This window comes from Trichomycterus rosablanca, chromosome 14, assembly GCF_030014385.1.
Source record: "Trichomycterus rosablanca isolate fTriRos1 chromosome 14, fTriRos1.hap1, whole genome shotgun sequence".
Classification (NCBI taxonomy): domain Eukaryota; kingdom Metazoa; phylum Chordata; class Actinopteri; order Siluriformes; family Trichomycteridae; genus Trichomycterus; species Trichomycterus rosablanca.
The window spans coordinates 35,733,450-35,751,444 of record NC_086001.1 but is presented as its reverse complement, the minus strand read 5'-3'; the positions used below and the strand labels follow the sequence as shown (position 1 = coordinate 35,751,444).

Here is a 17,995-nt window from a genome sequence, read left to right as displayed (position 1 = left end):
GAATTATTCAATCAAATAACATTGTGGTCAAATGATTCGTAGTGGCGCCCACTAATGGGAGCACATTTTAACCCAACATTGTGGTTAAATGATTCGTTGTGGTCAAATGAATCGTTGTGATTAAATGAATCGTTGTGGTCGAATGATTCGTTGTGGTCAAATGAATTGTTGTGGTAAAATGATTCATTGTGGTAAAATGATTCGTTGTTGTCAAATGATTCGTTGTGGCGCCCCCTAATGGGAGCAAAACTTAACCCGACGTTGTGGTCAGATGATTCATTGTGGTCAAATGATTCGTTCTGGTCAAATGATTCGTTGTGGCGCCCCCTAATGGGAGCAAATTTTAACCCTTAATGTTACTTAAACCTTTACTGCCTTATGTTAAGCATGTCCAGAAGCGGCATCAAGTTCTCTGGGCTCGGAGGAATCTGTCAAAGCAAGAAAATGTAAGAAACATGTTTTTTTATTTGCATTTTCCATACAGTCCCAACTTTTTGGATTCGGGGTTGTAAAATCATGTCTGTAAATAAAAGTGTCGTCACAAACACGTATAAAAATAAAGACGTACAGTAAAAATAGGCACGTTTCTTCGACATATTGCACTATTTATGAGAACAAGTAACAACCTGGCGTACTCCTCCCTGGCTGCCTAGATCCCAGAAGTAGTGAGCCACCCATCGACGTCTTGTCGATACCTCAAAATGTGGTGGATCTACCCAGCCTTGGACTCTGGGGTTAGAACCCTGCTCACTGAGTCGCCGGTAGTTGCTAGGATGCAGAGTTACGGCAAGGAGGACTTCAATTCCCAGAGTGCAGTTCACTTGTTTACCAACTATTTTCAGACCCAGATGCCATTCGGGACCGGCACATTAATCCGCTTGGTTGAACTCAATTAGAACTCTACTGTATGGCCAAAAGTATGTGGACACCTCTTCTAGGAGGCAAGCGACTTCCCTTGGTTTCAGGTGTTCACATACTTCTGACCATATAGCGTAAGAACACTGGGTAAGAACACCAACGTCCCAAGACAAGCCAAGACATCTAAAGAACTCTTAACTGGACTTAAACTGGTGACCAGAATCTGTTGGTCCTGATCGGTCGCCAGAGCCTTGGGTTGGTGGCTCGTCAATCCTCAGCTTCTTGAGGTCTGGCCAGAACCATCCGGTCCTTGTCGGAGTCGCTCAGGTCTTGATCTGCTGGGATCTACGAGGAACCGCCATCAGATCTTGAGATCTTGAGCCACGTAGTGTCCAGGGGTTCAACAGTACCAACGTCCCGATTCGAGTCGCTTGTTGACTGCCCCAAGAACTCTTAACTGGACTTAAGCTGGTGACCAGAATTTGTTGGTCCTGATCAGGTGGCAGAACGGGTTAGTCGTCCATCCTCAGCTCCTTGAGGTCATTGTCGGAGTCGCTCAGGTCTTGATTTGCCGGGATCTACGAGGAACTTGAGATCTTGAGTTCTTGCAGGTACAACTGGCTGTGCCTGAGGGAGGGAGGTCAACTAAGCTTCACAGCCTCTGTATGACCTCTAGAGACCTGACAGACCCGGGTCCGAGAGGTTCAAGTTTCCGACCCTCCGTCTCTCAGACTATGGAACAGAAGATGCTGCCGCCGTTGTGGCAGCCGCTCTCTACGGTGGCGGTGATCCTGTTGGTCACGCTGATGGCCAGATGTGCGGGCCGCGACGAAGTGGCCGAGCCGGGCGGATAGCTCCCGAGCGGCCTGGGCGGCGGGTTCTCCAGGGCCCACGGTGCGTTCGGCCTGGAGGAAGAGAACCAAGGGGAGTCAATCGGAATGAAATAAATCGACTTTTTGATCAATGAGGTGGAACCTCGAGTCTTACCTGTGTGTGAGCAGAGTGTTGCTCAGGACCAAACATTCCTGGTTGAGGGGGTCAATAAATATGGGCGGTTTGCGGTTGCCGGGGTAACCCTGGTACACCAAGTTTTCCTGGACCGCACCTCGAACCCTTTCTCTCACTGTGATGGCACAAGCGTGCATAGACTGGACGCGATTCCTCAAAACCTGCAGGGAGGCACAACCAGAAGCTCACAAGAAGACAAGAAGGTGTGTCCACATACTTTCGGCCACGTGACCTAGCTCCTCACCCTCACGTCCGCGCCCTCCAGGACCCGGATCCCTGCGGCGCCGTTCCCGGCCACGTCGTTCTCCAAGACCTGGCCGTCCCCGCGGAAGCAGATGCCGTGGCGGGCGTTGGCGTAGACGCCGTTGCCTCTGAGCTCCACCCGGCACTCCCGGTCCACCGTGACCCCGGTCCTGCCGTTGGCGCGGACGCAGTTGCCGACCAGGCGGGTCAGCTGGGGGCTCTGGACGACGGACACCCCGGCCGCCCGGTTGTTGGCCACCACGTTGCCCACCACGTTGAGCGCCTCGCTGCTCTTCACGTACACGCCGACCGCTGCGGAAGAGAGAGATGATAGTGGGAGTGTCAGGTCCGAATTCAGGTGCCGATTTGGGACGCAGCCCGAATTCTGGTGTCGGTGGTGTTGATTTGGGACGCAGCCCTAGTGTCTACACAGCTACGCTACAGAAACCCGAGTTCAGGTCTCGGGGGTGTCGATTTGGGACGCAGCTCGAATTCAGGTCTCGGCAGTGTAGATTTGGGACGCAGCCCTAGTGTCTGGACAGCTACGTTACAGAAACCTGAGATCAGGTCATGGCAGTGTCGATTTGGGACACAGCCCTAGCGTCTGGACAGGCCTTGGGGAGACGGGCGGGACCTCGGCTCACCTCCGTTATGGCTGACACAGTTGTTCTCCACCAGGGCCACGGTGATGGGGCGTCGGGAGGAGAAGCGCTCGTCCTCGCTGTCCATGTCGCTCTCCCACGCCAGCAGTTCTCCTTCCTCGTGGACGTTCTCCTGACCTCCCCTCTCGCCTCCTCCTCCTCCTCCTCTCTCGCCACCCCCCGAGAACGCCGGGTCCTTCCGGCAGAACACGGCCAGCCCGTACATGCGGTTGTGGGTGACGTGGTTTCCGACCAGCTGCGGGAGGCTGGACAGCATCACCCACACGCCGCAGCCCCTGTTGCCTTCCTCCAAAAAAAAAAAAAGAGGACAGTAGTTCAGCATAGCGTGATGCTACCACCAGCGTGCTTTACATTTGGGATGTTGTGATGTCACAGTAATCCTTCTAAAGAGCGTTCCTTCCCTAAACTGCTGGAAGCACGTTGTCTGGGCCCCGACCTCGGACAGTAAAACCTTCTCCGACCCTACACGATCGGACCGAGTAGCATTAGCATTAGCATAGCATGATGCTACCACCAGCATATTTTACAGTTGTGATGTTGTGATGTCATATTAGTCCTTCTAAAGAGCATTCCTTCCCTAAACTGATGGAAGCACGTTTTCTGTGCCCCAACCCCGGACAATAAAACCTTCTCCGTCCTTATACAGTCGGCCCTAGTGGCATTAGTATTAGCATAGCATGATGCTACCACCAGCGTATTTTACAGCTGGGATGTATTCCCTGGATGTTGTGATGTCATAGTAGTCCTTCTAAAGAGCGTTGCTTCCCCAAACTGCTGGAAGCACGCTGTTTGGGCCCCGACCCCAGACAGTAACACTTCTCCGATCCTACACGATCGGGCCGAGTAGCATTAGCATTAGCATGATGCTACCACCAGCATATTTTACAGCTGGGGTGTATTCCCTGGATGTTGTGATGTCACAGTAGTCATAAAACCTTCTCCGACCTTATACAGTCGGCCCTAGTAGCATTAGCATTAGCATGATGCTACCACCAGCATATTTTACAGTTGTGATGTCACAGAAGTCCTTCTAAAGAGCGTTCCTTCCCTAAACTGCTGAAAGCGCCGAGCGCTCACCGTAGATGTGGTTGCCCTCGATGAGGCCCCGCCCGCGCTCCCCCACCACCACGCCGTCCGAGTAGCCGTGGCAGATGAAGTTGTTCCGCAGGATGGGGTCGCCCCCCCGGCGGATGTCCGCTCCCCCCCACTGGTTCTGCCGGATCACGTTCTCTAACGGAGGGGCACAGAGAAACAGCTGGAAGGGCGTCCACATACTTTTGGCCACGTAGCGTATTCATGATCGTACAGACCTGTGATCAGCCCACGGCCGTTCTCGTTCACGGCCACGCCGGCGGCAAGACCCTGGAAGATATGGTTCCCGCTAACGGACAGAAACAGAGAAGCTTATATATATACTGTATATACTGTATATATACAGTATATACTGTATATATATATGTATGTGTTGACTTGTGGCGTCCCACAAGGTTCGAGCCTTGGTCCGCTCTTATTTTATTTCTACGCGCTTTCTTATGGCCAGATCGTACGTAAATACGGGTACCTGATCACGGGATTGCCGTTGTACAGGATGTAGACGCCGGCCTCTTTGTTGCCGTAGATCTGGTTGCTACGGATGGAGCCCTTCCCGTTGCCGAGGACGACGATCCCGGAGCGCAGGCCGCTGTGGATACGGTTGCACTGCGGACGAGAAAAGGAAAACGGTCTCAAGGGCCTTCCCTAAACTGATGGAAGCACGTTGTCTGGAGTGTAAACCCGGCCCCAGACAATAAAACCTTATCAAACTTAGCATGTTACACGTTAGCGTAGCATGACGCTACCACCAGCATGTTTTACAGTTGCCTGGATGTTGTGATGTCACAGTAATCCTCAGTCATGGTAAGTGCGTCCCTTCCCTAAACTGTTTGAAGCACGTTGTCTGGGCCCCGGCCCCGGACAGTAAAACCTTCTCTAACCTTAAACATTAGCATAGCATGATGCTACCACCAGCATGTTTTACAGTTCCCTGGATGTTGTGATGTCACAGTAATCCTCAGTCACGGTAAGTGCGTCCCTTCCCTAAACTGACGGAAGCCCTGGACAGTAAAACCTTCTCAAATTTAGCACGTTACACGTTAGCATAGCATGACGCTACCACCAACGTGTTTTACAGTTCCCTGGATGTCGTGATGTCACAGTAATCCTCAGTGACGGTAAGTGCGTCCCTTCCCTAAACTGATGGAAGCACGTTGTCCGGGCCCCGGCCCCGGACAGTAGAACCTTCTCAAATTTAGCACGTTAGCATAGCATGATGCTACCACCAGAGTGTTTTACAGTTCCCTGGATGTTGTGATGTCACAGTAATCCTCAGTCACGGTAAGTGCGTCCCTTCCCTAAACTGATGGAAGCACGTTATCCGGGCCTCGGCCCCGGACAGTAGAACCTTCTCAAACCTTAAACATTAGCATAGCATAGCATGGTGCTACCACCAGCATGTTTTACAGTTCCCTGGATGTTGTGATGTCATAATAATCCTTCTAAAGCTTGTTCCTCAAGTTGCTCGTCTAAGTTTAGGGGGGCGGCCTGACCTAGGCAGTGTAACTGTAGTCACGCCCGGTGCCCTCTGTGGACAGACCCTACCATACCGATAGACCTCAAGGCAGATTTAGTGGACGGTTACCAGGATGATGGGGTTGGCTCCCTTGCGGATGTCCAGTCCCGCCTCGCCGTTGGAGTGGATGTCGTTCTCGGCGATGAGGCCCTGGGCGGAGAGCCGGAGGAAGACGCCGGACGCGCGGCACCCGCTCACCTCATTGTGCAGCATCACCATCTGGCAAAACGGTAGCATCGGTTAGCAGTCGGTCAGACGCTCCCACCACCACACTTCACAGTACGTTTGACGTTATTGAGCCGATCTGTGATGCTTCCACCGCCGTACTTCACGGTATATTACGTGACAGCCTGAGCTTGGAGGGCGTTACCACAGACCGGGGGTCCTCGGGGGGGGGGGGGGGGGCCTGCATAGACACGCAAGGGGGAGGGACCTCGTCGCAGGGGCAATTGCGGCCCCTCTGACCGGTTAGGGAGCCTACACGGAGGTGCAAGGCTCTCCACATAGGATACTGCACTCTGCAAGACTCCGCCCCTGGCGGGTAAAAAGAAGCGGCTCCAAGCGCGTCGGAGGGGGCGCTTGACACCCTTTGCTCTCTTTGAACCGAGGTCGGGGTGGCGGCAGCGGCGACTGTTTCCACTACCGTCTCGCAAGTTACCCCAGATGCCCCCCCAAAAGTTACCTTGGCGTTCTGGATGCAGCGCACGGCGTAGTTGAGTCCCCGGAAGACGTTGCCCTCCAGCCTGGCCTGAGCGTGGTTGCACAGGTGGACGCCCCCTTTGCCGTCCCGCAGCAGGCAGCGGCGCAGCAGGCACCCCTGGACGGAACTCGCCAGCTCCTGCGCCTCCGGATCCCTCTGCAGCTCGGCGCTCAGAGTCAACAGGACCGGAACGGAGGCGAAGTCCGGCGGCCTCGGGTCCGCCAGGTGCGCCAGTCCGTGCCCCTCGTACGAGACAGCGGCACCGGCGGGCATTCCGGTCAGCTCGGATTTACCCTCGTCGCCGGACTCGCTTGATGTGTCCATGCCGTCGTCTTCGATCACCGTGCCCTTGGCTTCCCAGTCCACGTCCTGTTTCGCCCAGTCCACTCGGAAGGCATCTCCGAGGTCGCCCCGATCGGGCGAGCCCGCGGTCAGGCCGTTGGTCGCGGGCACTGTGGAGGCGGTCAACATTTTGGCCAGAGCGGCCAGGTGTTTGCAAGCCCAGTTGTGTTCGGAGACCGGCGGGCCCTCCACGGTGACGGACGCGGAGTCGCCACCGGAGAACTCGCAGCTGTCCATGAGGCTGATCGCCACGCCTAAAAAGTGGGCGGAGCTGCCCTGGCTGAAGGAGCAGAACCGGGCCTGGCAGGTGCCCGGCCCCCGGACGTGCAGCTGGCAGCCCTCGAAGTTGCAGTTGTCCAGCTGGACGTGACCCGACGACGTCTAAAAATACAAGACAAGAGAAATTACCGTCCAACAAGCTCTTAGTCGGGTGTCCCAATACTTTCCTTACCTTATACACCACTGGTGAGAACCAGGCTGGCATCAGGACCAAGTTACACAGCCTGGCAGTCGGGCACTGCTGGTCGAAGCTAACCAGAAGCGCCACGTCGCCCAGCCTCCCCATGCCCACGATCTCCACCGGCACCTTCAGGGTCACCTCGGCCTGTTCCTCGTAGATCCCGGGGTGCAGCAGCACCCTGTCGTACGGCCCGGCGGTCGCCAGCGCCCCCCTGAGCGTCTCATAGCCGTGCCCGGGCACGGCGCCCACGTGCCACACCCTCCTGTCCTTCCTGCGCCGGAACAGGTGCAGGCAGGCGGACGAGTGCGGCTCCGAACCGTTCTGCGTCCACGTGCGGCTGGCCAGGGCCTGCCGGCGCAACGCCTCGCGCCAGGACGCCGGGGCCTGGTGCGGCCGGCGCGGCCAGTTGGGGTGCCGCCACCCCGGGAGGCCGAGGCACAGCTGGCGCCAGCGAGTGTTGTCCAGGCTTAAGACGAGCTCCCGCCAGGCGTGGCACACCAGGCAGCACCGGCCCAGGTCGGCCAGGGGCAGGTAGGCCAGTACCAGGCGCCACAGCTCCACGGGCAGGGTGCCCGCCTCCATCGGTGCCCGGGGGTTATGCCCCACGGGAAAACGTCACCTGGGGAGGGAAGAGAGGGGGGTAGTTCAGAGAGGTGCAACATGGGCAAAAGTATTGGGACACTACTTCTAGTTTAGGGAAGCACGTGCTCTCAGCAGTTTAGGGAAGGCCCTTTCCTGTCCACAAAGCATGTGCTCTCAACACTTTAGGGAAGGCCCTTTCCTGTGCACGAAGCATGGACGTTCAACAATTTATGGAAGGCCCTTTCCTGTGCACAAACCACATGCTCTCAACACTTTAGGGAAGGCCCTTTCCTGTGCACAAAGCGTGTGCGTTCAACACTTTAGGGAAGGCCCTTTCCTGTCCGCAAAGTATGTCCTTTCAACACTTTAGGGACAGCCCTTTCCTGTCCACAAAGTATGTCCTTCTAACACATTAGGGAAGGCCCTTTCCTGTGCACACAGCATGTGCGCTCAACAGTTTAGGGAAGGCCCTTTCCTGTGCACAAAGCACATGCGCTCTCAACAGTTTAGGGAAGGCCCTTTCCTGTGCACACAGCATGTGCGCTCAACAGTTTAGGGAAGGCCCTTTCCTGTGCACAAAGCACATGCGCTCTCAACAGTTTAGGGAAGGCCTTTTCCTGTGCACACAGCATGTGCGCTCAACAGTTTAGGGAAGGCCCTTTCCTGTGCACAAAGCACATGCACTCTCAACAGTTTAGGGAAGGCCCTTTCCTGTGCACAAAGCACATGCACGCTCAACAGTTTAGGGAAGGCCCTTTCCTGTGCACACAGCATGCGCTCTCAACAGTTTAGGGAAGGCCCTTCCTTGTCCACGAAGCACGCGCTCTCAACAGTTTAGGGAAGGCCCTCTCTGTGAACGAAGCATGCGCTCTCAACAGTTTAGGGAAGGCCCTCTCCTGTGAACGAAGCATGCGCTCTCAACAGTTTAGGGAAGGCCCTTTCCTGTGCACAAAGCATGTGCATTTAACAGTTTAAGGAAGGCAGTTTTAACAGTTCTCAGCAGATGAATTTCCCATCTACAGTCCATAAACATTGATAAAAGATTCAGATGAGCAAACAGGAACGTTAGGTGGCACTTCAGATATTTACTGAAACACCTCTGTCCTCATGAAGGGGTAACTTTATAGTAATGACCACGTTTTTTTGGAATAGGGTGTCTATATAATTTTGGCAGTATAGGTGTACAGTTGTAACACGGTCGTGTTCGCCACGGTTTCTTAGCACATTTGCGTCCTGTTGTTGGTTGCTGGGGGTCATCCTGATAAACGAGTGCATTTTAGAGCAAATACTGTACCGGAATACCGGTGCATTTCATACCGCGCCGCCTACAGGATCCAGAATCGAACAGTTTGCACCCAGAGCCGCGATTAATCGCATCCGGATGAGATCAGGAGTTATAAATGCGCATCGATCGGCCGATTTTCAGACCCTGGCCACATGCCAGAGATAAAAAGCCCCCGCAAAGCCATCAGCGCAACTTTAGCGCTCCTGTGTAGCGGTGATGTGCAGACGCGTCAGAACATCAGGACATAACGGATCTATATCCGCGCATTCACCGACGCCGCTCGCATTAAACCTACCTGCGTGACGGGGGGTCCGGATCGCGGTTCCATGCTCAGAAAAACAGGCCGAGATGAGCAAACCTGCGGCAAATAACATGGATGCGAAAACAAAACAAGCCGTGTTTTCCCCAGCGCTCGGTTCCCGTTTACCCAGGCGTGGAGACGGAAAGGGGGCGGGGCTTGTTCGCGTCTGAAAAAGTGGGCGGGGTCATTTGAGTATTAAAAAATGTACACCAATTATATTATATATATATATTATACTGTATATCACATAATATATAATATTATATTATAATATTATATTATATATTATAGTCTTTTTTTAATATAAACGACTGATTATTATATATTAAAGAATTAATATAATATAAAAATATCATTATTTATTTATATGTAATACAATACTATATGCTGTGTATATATATATATATATATATACACAAATTATATATAAAACAATTATATTTATGAAAAACTACAATATATAATATAATATAATATAAAATATATAATTATATACAGAAGTTATATATTAAATAATTTATATTAAAGAAAAGAATAATATATAATATAATATAAAAATATAATATATAATTGTTTAAATATTATACAACAATATGTATTATATATACTTTAAAGAATTTATATTAAAGAAAAAATACAATATATAATAAAAATATACAAATGTAATATATAATTGTTTATATTTAATACAACAATATATATATAATTAAATATATATAAATATATAAGAATATATATATATAAAATATAATATATAATATATATATATATATATATATATATATATATATATATATATATATATATATATATATATATATATATATATATATATATATATAACAATATGTATTATAATTTATCTATCTATCTATCTATCTATCTATCTATCTATCTATCTATCTATATATATATATATATATATATATATATATATATATATATATATATATACAGAAGTTATATATTAAAGAATTTATGTTAAAGAAAAAGTATGATATATAACATAATATAAGATAAGATAAGATAAGATAAGATAAGATAAGATAAGATAAGATAATCCTTTATTAGTCCCACAATGGGGAAATTCACATTGTTGCAGCAGCAAAGGGATAGTACAGCACTCAGTAAAAAAATAAAAATAGACGATAAAAAATACAAAATAGTACAATGTATAACAATAATAATAAAAAGTCAGAAAACTCTAAAAATGTATATAAAATATATTATATATTATAAAAAAAAATTATATAACAATATAAAAATATAATATATAATCTTATACACTATATATATATATATATATATATATATAAATGACACTAGTGAGGTTTCTGCTCATTGTCACCAATATATAACTTCCGTTTCGTTCTGGACAGGGTCGAGGAGGGTCCGTGACCCAGGCTGAGGTTCGATCCCAGGCCTGCACACAAAGGAAAATATGTCGTATATATTTAAGTCTCAGGGCTCATGGCTTTTTTCAGCTGCAGCAGGTGGATTGGCTGGTCTAAATGGGCGAGCGCGAACGCGACCCTGACCAGGATGACACCGTTATTGAGAAACGAACGGGACGGAAGGTCACGTGACGCGTCGGTTCGACTCGGCGAAGAGGCCTCGCAGCTGCTCGTCTCAGTGACGTCACTTCAAGATGGCCGCGCAGGACGAGCTGAGTGAGTTTACCTCTCCTGTCAGGATTCATTTATCGCCTTTAATTCGCTTTTATTACATTTAAAACTATTATTTAGCGTATTTAGGGACTAATAATGCGTCCTTAGGATGTTCAGGGGTGCAATTAGGGGTTCATTAGGAGATATTAGGTTGTGAATGCGTACCGAGGCCCGATGCAAAGTCATGGTGCGAAATGAAAGTGTTTCCTGATGATCCGGTTTGCTTTGTTTACATTCGCATTAAACCGAATTATTACGCGTTTAATTACATTTCAGACTTATTTATGCGTTATTAACGTATAATAATGCATTAATATCAGGCTTGTATTCGGCTTGTATAAAAATCAGGCTTGTATTCGGAATAAATGCGACCAAAAATGCGTTTATATGGATGAATTGGTCACAATAATCGAAATTCGGTAATAATTCGGTAATAATTCGAATTATGGCTTCACACTTGCTTCAACAATCTGGTTTCTTTGTGTGAGCACATGTAGTAAAGCGTTATAGCTTGTAATAAGCGCTTTATTACGAGCTTATATGTAGTACTTCCATTCATGGATTGATCTAGATGAGCTTTGCAGGTATACAATGACTGCCTGTAGTCTATCTGTCACCTCCTGGAAGTGTGTCCTCGTCTGGACAAGTGCTTTCTGGACTGGTTACTGGTTACAGGATACTGGTTGACGAGAGCTGCACACTAGCACCCGTGTGAATGCGCCAGTGCAGGTATACAATGACTGCCTGTAGTCATGTTTGTTCCTCCCACCCTTGTCAATCCAGATCAGTTGGAGCGCGTGTTCCTGCGCCTGGGCCACGCCGAGACGGACGAGCAGCTGCATGACGTCATATCCAAGTTCCTGCCGCCGGTTCTCCTCAAACTGTCCAGCGCTCAGGAGGGCGTGCGCAAAAAAGTAAGCCCCCCTCCCCCCCCCAAACAAAAAACAAAGAAAGCACCCACGTATCATCATGATGGTGAAGCGGGATTGGTATGTTCTCTCATGTGCAGGTCATGGAGCTGCTGGTTCACGTCAATAAGAGGATCAAGAGTCGGCCCAGGATCCAGCTCCCTGTGGAGACGCTGCTGGTGCAGTACCAGGACCCGGTGGCCGTCTCTTTCGTCACGGTATGTCGGCGCACGCGCTTTCTTTCACCCCAGCCAGCGGGGGATTTTCCCCAGTGAGCTGTATCGAGCATGGAGAGTCACACTACGCTCTATTATTATATAATATAATAAAAAAATATAATATATAATTATATATGTAATATACAATATATATATATATATATATACAGGGCTCTAGAGTGCGACCAATTTGGTCGCACATGCGACCTAATTTCTCAATGGTGCGACTAAAAAAAATCTCAGGTCGCACCGGTGCGACCAGGCTTCCGAGCGAAAAAAAAAACAACAGACACACATTAGGCCAATAACATGGTCTAAACCAATCAGAGATAGTGAAGGGCGGGACAATATTCTAGCGGCGATATGTAAGCAACATTCAGCTCAGCCAATCAGAATGCAGCACCCGGTTTATACATGTGCGTTCGGATGTTCTGCAGTAAGTTTAGTTTTGTATATGAGACTCGCCGGATGTCCCCAGAATGGAAGTTCGGGTTCTGGAGCTAGGCGGTCTAAAGTGTTGTAATGCTCACCGAAGCCTTAATTCCCACACCTCCACCACCGCACAGCAAAAGACCCGTTACATCCCCACCGGACAGCGGCTAGGTGAGACGACCCTCTAGTAGCAAGGGGCTAATGCTAGCGATAAAGTGCGATGATAGCGAAAGTAAAAACACGACAATATTTTCGTTAATAAAATATAAAAATAACTAAAAGACCATAATATATTAGAATACATGTAGTCAAAATACACAGCGAGTGCACCGCAAGCGATTTTGGGAATCTGTGTAAAAGATTCAGTAAAGCAGATAATATAATGCACTGCATTTAAGATTACACTAACACTCTAGAGCCCCATACACACACACACACACACACACACACACACAAACCCACACATATATATATACATATAATTTTAAATATACACACACACATATAAATAGATATACACACATACATACACATTTACTCTATTATTTTTATAATTTTTATAAAAAATAATTGCTATAATTAGACTATAATACTATAATTAACTGTAAAGAGCATGGGAAGACCATGGCCGGCAATAGTGTATTTGTGACTGGTTCTAATACATTTTGAATTGAAAGGCTGAAAAAGCACAATGCATCTATAAAACACATTACATGCGGCGATAAATGCACTGCCCAAGTGTCCCCTCTCCCCACTGCCCTTCAGTGGCAGGCAGTAGCAAACAGATCATCAGACGAGGCCATGTTGACCAGATCGTTAGTTAATTACAAGTCAATATTGCCTGTATGGACAGTGAGTAAAAAAAAAAAAAAAAAAAAGTGAACCTGTAAAACTGCGGTGTTAAATGCGATGCAGTCGAAAATTAGGGTGCACCTAACTTTTGTGCTGGTGCACCTAAGAAAAAAAGTTAGGCGCACCAGTGCAACCAGTGCAAAAAGTTAGTCTAGAGCCCTGTATATATATATATATATATATATATATATATATATTTATATACATATATATATATATATATATATATATATACACACACACACACATTATATATTAAAGAATTTAAATGTAAAAATATATATTTTAATATATAATTTTATATATATATATATATATATATATATATATATATATATATAATTTTCTATTAAAGAGTTTATCTTAAAGAAAAACTATAATATATAATATAATTAAAAAATATAGTATATAAATATATATGTAATATAACATTATATATATTTATATATACATACAAATTTTATATTAAAGAAAAACTATAATATATAATATAATCTAAAAATATAATATATGTTTTATATATATATATATATATATATATATATATATATATATATATATATATATATACATATATATATATATATATATATATACATATATATACACACACACACACACTTTATATTAAATAATTTAAATTTAAAACTGTTATATAATATATATATATATATATATATATATATATATATAATTTTTATATTGTATTATATATTATAGTTTTTTATATATGTTTTTATTATGTTCATATAAATTCTTTCATATATAATTTGTGTATATATATATATATATATATATATATTTGTGTGTGTGTATTATAATATATATTACATGTATATAATTATATATTATATTTTTATATTATATTACAAATTATAATTTTGTTTGATATAAAATTCATATAATAACTCTATGAAATTTGTATATATATATATATATATATATATATATATATAAAATTTCTATATATGTAATATACATTATAATACACATATATATATATATACATACAAATTATATATGAAAGATTTTATATTTACATAATAAAAACATATATAAAACTATAATATATAATACAATATAGAAATTATATATATATATACAGTGTATCACAAAAGTGAGTACACCCCTCACATTTCTGCAAATATTTAAGTATATCTTTTTATGGGACAACACTGACAAAATGACACTTTGACACAATGAAAAGTAGTCTGTGTGCAGCTTATATAACAGTGTAAATTTATTCTTCCCTCAAAATAACTCAATATACAGCCATTAATGTCTAAACCACCGGCAACAAAAGTGAGTACACCCCTTAGTGAAAGTTCCTGAAGTGTCAATATTTTGTGTGGCCACCATTATTTCCCAGTACTGCCTTAACTCTCCTGGGCATGGAGTTTACCAGAGCTTCACAGGTTGCCACTGGAATGCTTTTCCACTCCTCCATGACGACATCACGGAGCTGGCGGATATTCGAGACTTTGCGCTCCTCCACCTTCCGCTTGAGGATGCCCCAAAGATGTTCTATTGGGTTTAGGTCTGGAGACATGCTTGGCCAGTCCATCACCTTTACCCTCAGCCTCTTCAATAAAGCAGTGGTCGTCTTAGAGGTGTGTTTGGGGTCATTATCATGCTGGAACACTGCCCTGCGACCCAGTTTCCGGAGGGAGGGGATCATGCTCTGCTTCAGTATTTCACAGTACATATTGGAGTTCATGTGTCCCTCAATGAAATGTAACTCCCCAACAGCTGCTGCACTCATGCAGCCCCAGACCATGGCATTCCCACCACCATGCTTGACTGTAGGCATGACACACTTATCTTTGTACTCCTCACCTGATTGCCGCCACACATGCTTGAGACCATCTGAACCAAACAAATTAATCTTGGTCTCATCAGACCATAGGACATGGTTCCAGTAATCCATGTCCTTTGTTGACATGTCTTCAGCAAACTGTTTGCGGGCTTTCTTGTGTAGCGACTTCAGAAGAGGCTTCCTTCTGGGGTGACAGCCATGCAGACCAATTTGATGTAGTGTGCGGCGTATGGTCTGAGCACTGACAGGCTGACCCCCCACCTTTTCAATCTCTGCAGCAATGCTGACAGCACTCCTGCGCCTATCTTTCAAAGACAGCAGTTGGATGTGACGCTGAGCACGTGCACTCAGCTTCTTTGGACGACCAACGCGAGGTCTGTTCTGAGTGGACCCTGCTCTTTTAAAACGCTGGATGATCTTGGCCACTGTGCTGCAGCTCAGTTTCAGGGTGTTGGCAATCTTCTTGTAGCCTTGGCCATCTTCATGTAGCGCAACAATTTGTCTTTTAAGATCCTCAGAGAGTTCTTTGCCATGAGGTGCCATGTTGGAACTTTCAGTGACCAGTATGAGAGAGTGTGAGAGCTGTACTACTAAATTGAACACACCTGCTCCCTATGCACACCTGAGACCTAGTAACACTAACGTGTCACATGACATTTTGGAGGGAAAATGACAAGCAGTGCTCAATTTGGACATTTAGGGGTGTAGTCTCTTAGGGGTGTACTCACTTTTGTTGCCGGTGGTTTAGACATTAATGGCTGTATATTGAGTTATTTTGAGGGAAGAATAAATTTACACTGTTATATAAGCTGCACACAGACTACTTTTCATTGTGTCAAAGTGTCATTTTGTCAGTGTTGTCCCATGAAAAGATATACTTAAATATCTGCAGAAATGTGAGGAGTGTACTCACTTTTGTGATACACTGTATATATATATATATATATATATATATATATATATATATATATATATATATATATACAGTGTATCACGAAAGTGAGTACACCCCTCACATTTCTGCAAATATTTCATTATATCTTTTCATGGGACAACACTATAGACATGAAACTTGGATATAACTTAGAGTAGTCAGTGTACAGCTTGTATAGCAGTGTAGATTTACTGTCTTCTGAAAATAACTCAACACACAGCCATTAATGTCTAAATAGCTGGCAACATAAGTGAGTACACCCCACAGTGAACATGTCCAAATTGTGCCCAAATGTGTCGTTGTCCCTCCCTGGTGTCATGTGTCAAGGTCCCAGGTGTAAATGGGGAGCAGGGCTGTTAAATTTGGTGTTTTGGGTACAATTCTCTCATACTGGCCACTGGATATTCAACATGGCACCTCATGGCAAAGAACTCTCTGAGGATGTGAGAAATAGAATTGTTGCTCTCCACAAAGATGGCCTGGGCTATAAGAAGATTGCTAACACCCTGAAACTGAGCTACAGCATGGTGGCCAAGGTCATACAGCGGTTTTCCAGGACAGGTTCCACTCGGAACAGGCTTCGCCAGGGTCGACCAAAGAAGTTGAGTCCACGTGTTCGGCGTCATATCCAGAGGTTGGCTTTAAAAAATAGACACATGAGTGCTGCCAGCATTGCTGCAGAGGTTGAAGACGTGGGAGGTCAGCCTGTCAGTGCTCAGACCATACGCCGCACACTGCATCAACTCGGTCTGCATGGTCGTCATCCCAGAAGGAAGCTGACGCACAAGAAAGCCAGCAAACAGTTTGCTGAAGACAAGCAGTCCAAGAACATGGATTACTGGAATGCCCTGTGGTCTGACGAGACCAAGATAAACTTGTTTGGCTCAGATGGTGTCCAGCATGTGTGGCGGCGCCCTGGTGAGAAGTACCAAGACAACTGTATCTTACCTACAGTCTAGCATGGTGGTGGTAGCATCATGGTCTTGGGCTGCATGAGTGTTGCTGGCACTGGGGAGCTGCAGTTCATTGAGGGAAACATGAATTCCAACATGTACTGTGACATTCTGAAACAGAGCATGATCCCCTTCCTTCAAAAACAGGGCCTCATGGCAGTTTTCCAACAGGATAACGACCCCAAACACAACCTCCAAGATGACAACTGCCTTGCTGAGGAAGCTGAAGGTAAAGGTGATGGACTAAACCCAATTGAGCACCTGTGGCGCATCCTCAAGTATAAGGTGGAGGAGTTTAAGGTGTCTAACATCCACTAGCTCCGTGATGTCATCACGGAGGAGTGGAAGAGGATTCCAGTAGCAACCTGTGCAGCTCTGGTGAATTCCATGCCCAGGAGGGTTAAGGCAGTGATAATAATGGTGGTCACACAAAATATTGACACTTTGGGCACAATTTGGACATGTTCACTGTGGGGTGTACTCACTTATGTTGCCAGCCATTTAGACATTAATGGCTGTGTGTTGAGTTATTTTCAGAAGACAGTAAATCTACACTGCTATACAAGTTGTACACTGACTACTCTAAGTTATATCCAAGTTTCATGTCTATAGTGTTGCCCCATGAAAAGATATAATGAAATATTTGCAGAAATGTGAGGGGTGTACTCACTTTCGTGATACACTGTATATATAGATGTTCTATATATTATAATATATATTATATTTATATCTGTATATATATAATACACACATTATTTATTAAAGAATTACTAGAATTACCCTCCACTGACCACGGCATGTGTGCTTGCAGAACTTCACCATCATCTACATAAAGTTGGGCTACCCCAGACTGGACGTGGCCAAACAGTGCGAGCTGGCGCCCACCCTGCTCACGGCCATGGAGGGCAAACCGGAGCCCCAGCAGGACAGGTGAGTCTCCTCCGTAGCCAAAAGTATGTGGACACATATCGCTGAGGCTTGTCTGACGTCGTTCTCGCTTCCCTTTCTTTCAGCCTCATGCATTTGTTGATATCCACGCTTTACCACATGAAGTACCCGACTGAACCCTCCAAACCGTCGCCCTTCCTGCTCACCGAGAAACCCAAGACGGTTCATCAGCTCCTGGAGTTCATGCTGGATGTGCTGCTGATGCCGTACGGGTACGA

General features: G+C 45.9%; 2 protein-coding genes across 3 annotated transcripts in view; one reads left to right on the top strand and one right to left on the bottom strand.

Annotated features, from left to right (window-relative positions):
- Nucleotides 1-447: 447 nt before the first annotated feature.
- fbxo10 (F-box protein 10) lies at nucleotides 448-9,165 on the bottom strand. The gene is made up of 11 exons (XM_063008804.1): nucleotides 9,044-9,165; nucleotides 6,873-7,500; nucleotides 6,062-6,802; nucleotides 5,449-5,598; nucleotides 4,333-4,469; nucleotides 4,082-4,152; nucleotides 3,849-4,001; nucleotides 2,754-3,053; nucleotides 2,111-2,421; nucleotides 1,846-2,027; nucleotides 448-1,763 (listed from the first exon to the last, which is right to left on the bottom strand). The coding sequence occupies exons 2-11, from the start codon at nucleotides 7,461-7,463 to the stop codon at nucleotides 1,586-1,588; spliced, it is 2,814 nt and encodes a 937-aa protein (XP_062864874.1). The 5' UTR covers nucleotides 7,464-7,500; nucleotides 9,044-9,165; the 3' UTR covers nucleotides 448-1,585.
- A 1,527-nt stretch (nucleotides 9,166-10,692) lies between these two features.
- The window catches only part of ecpas (Ecm29 proteasome adaptor and scaffold), a 61,553-nt gene continuing 54,250 nt past the window's right edge, over nucleotides 10,693-17,995 (top strand). For both annotated transcript variants that reach the window (XM_063008154.1, XM_063008153.1), the window contains exons 1-5: nucleotides 10,693-10,719; nucleotides 11,500-11,630; nucleotides 11,726-11,842; nucleotides 17,641-17,759; nucleotides 17,843-17,989. In XM_063008154.1, coding sequence (XP_062864224.1) covers nucleotides 10,698-10,719; nucleotides 11,500-11,630; nucleotides 11,726-11,842; nucleotides 17,641-17,759; nucleotides 17,843-17,989 — 536 coding nt within the window. In that variant the 5' untranslated portion in view covers nucleotides 10,693-10,697. The remainder of the gene's footprint in view (nucleotides 10,720-11,499; nucleotides 11,631-11,725; nucleotides 11,843-17,640; nucleotides 17,760-17,842; nucleotides 17,990-17,995) is intronic.

Bases quoted from the DNA above. Each gene is read 5' to 3' on its own strand.
- fbxo10 (XM_063008804.1), bottom strand. From the start codon at position 7,463: ATGGAGGCGGGCACCCTGCCCGTGGAGCTGTGGCGCCTGGTACTGGCC. The intron at 3,054-3,848 runs GTGAGCGCTCGG...TTTTGGAGGAAG, and splicing joins CGAGGGCAACCACATCTACG to GCAACAGGGGCTGCGGCGTG. The intron at 2,028-2,110 runs GTGAGGAGCTAG...GCCTCCCTGCAG, and splicing joins TGGAGGGCGCGGACGTGAGG to GTTTTGAGGAATCGCGTCCA.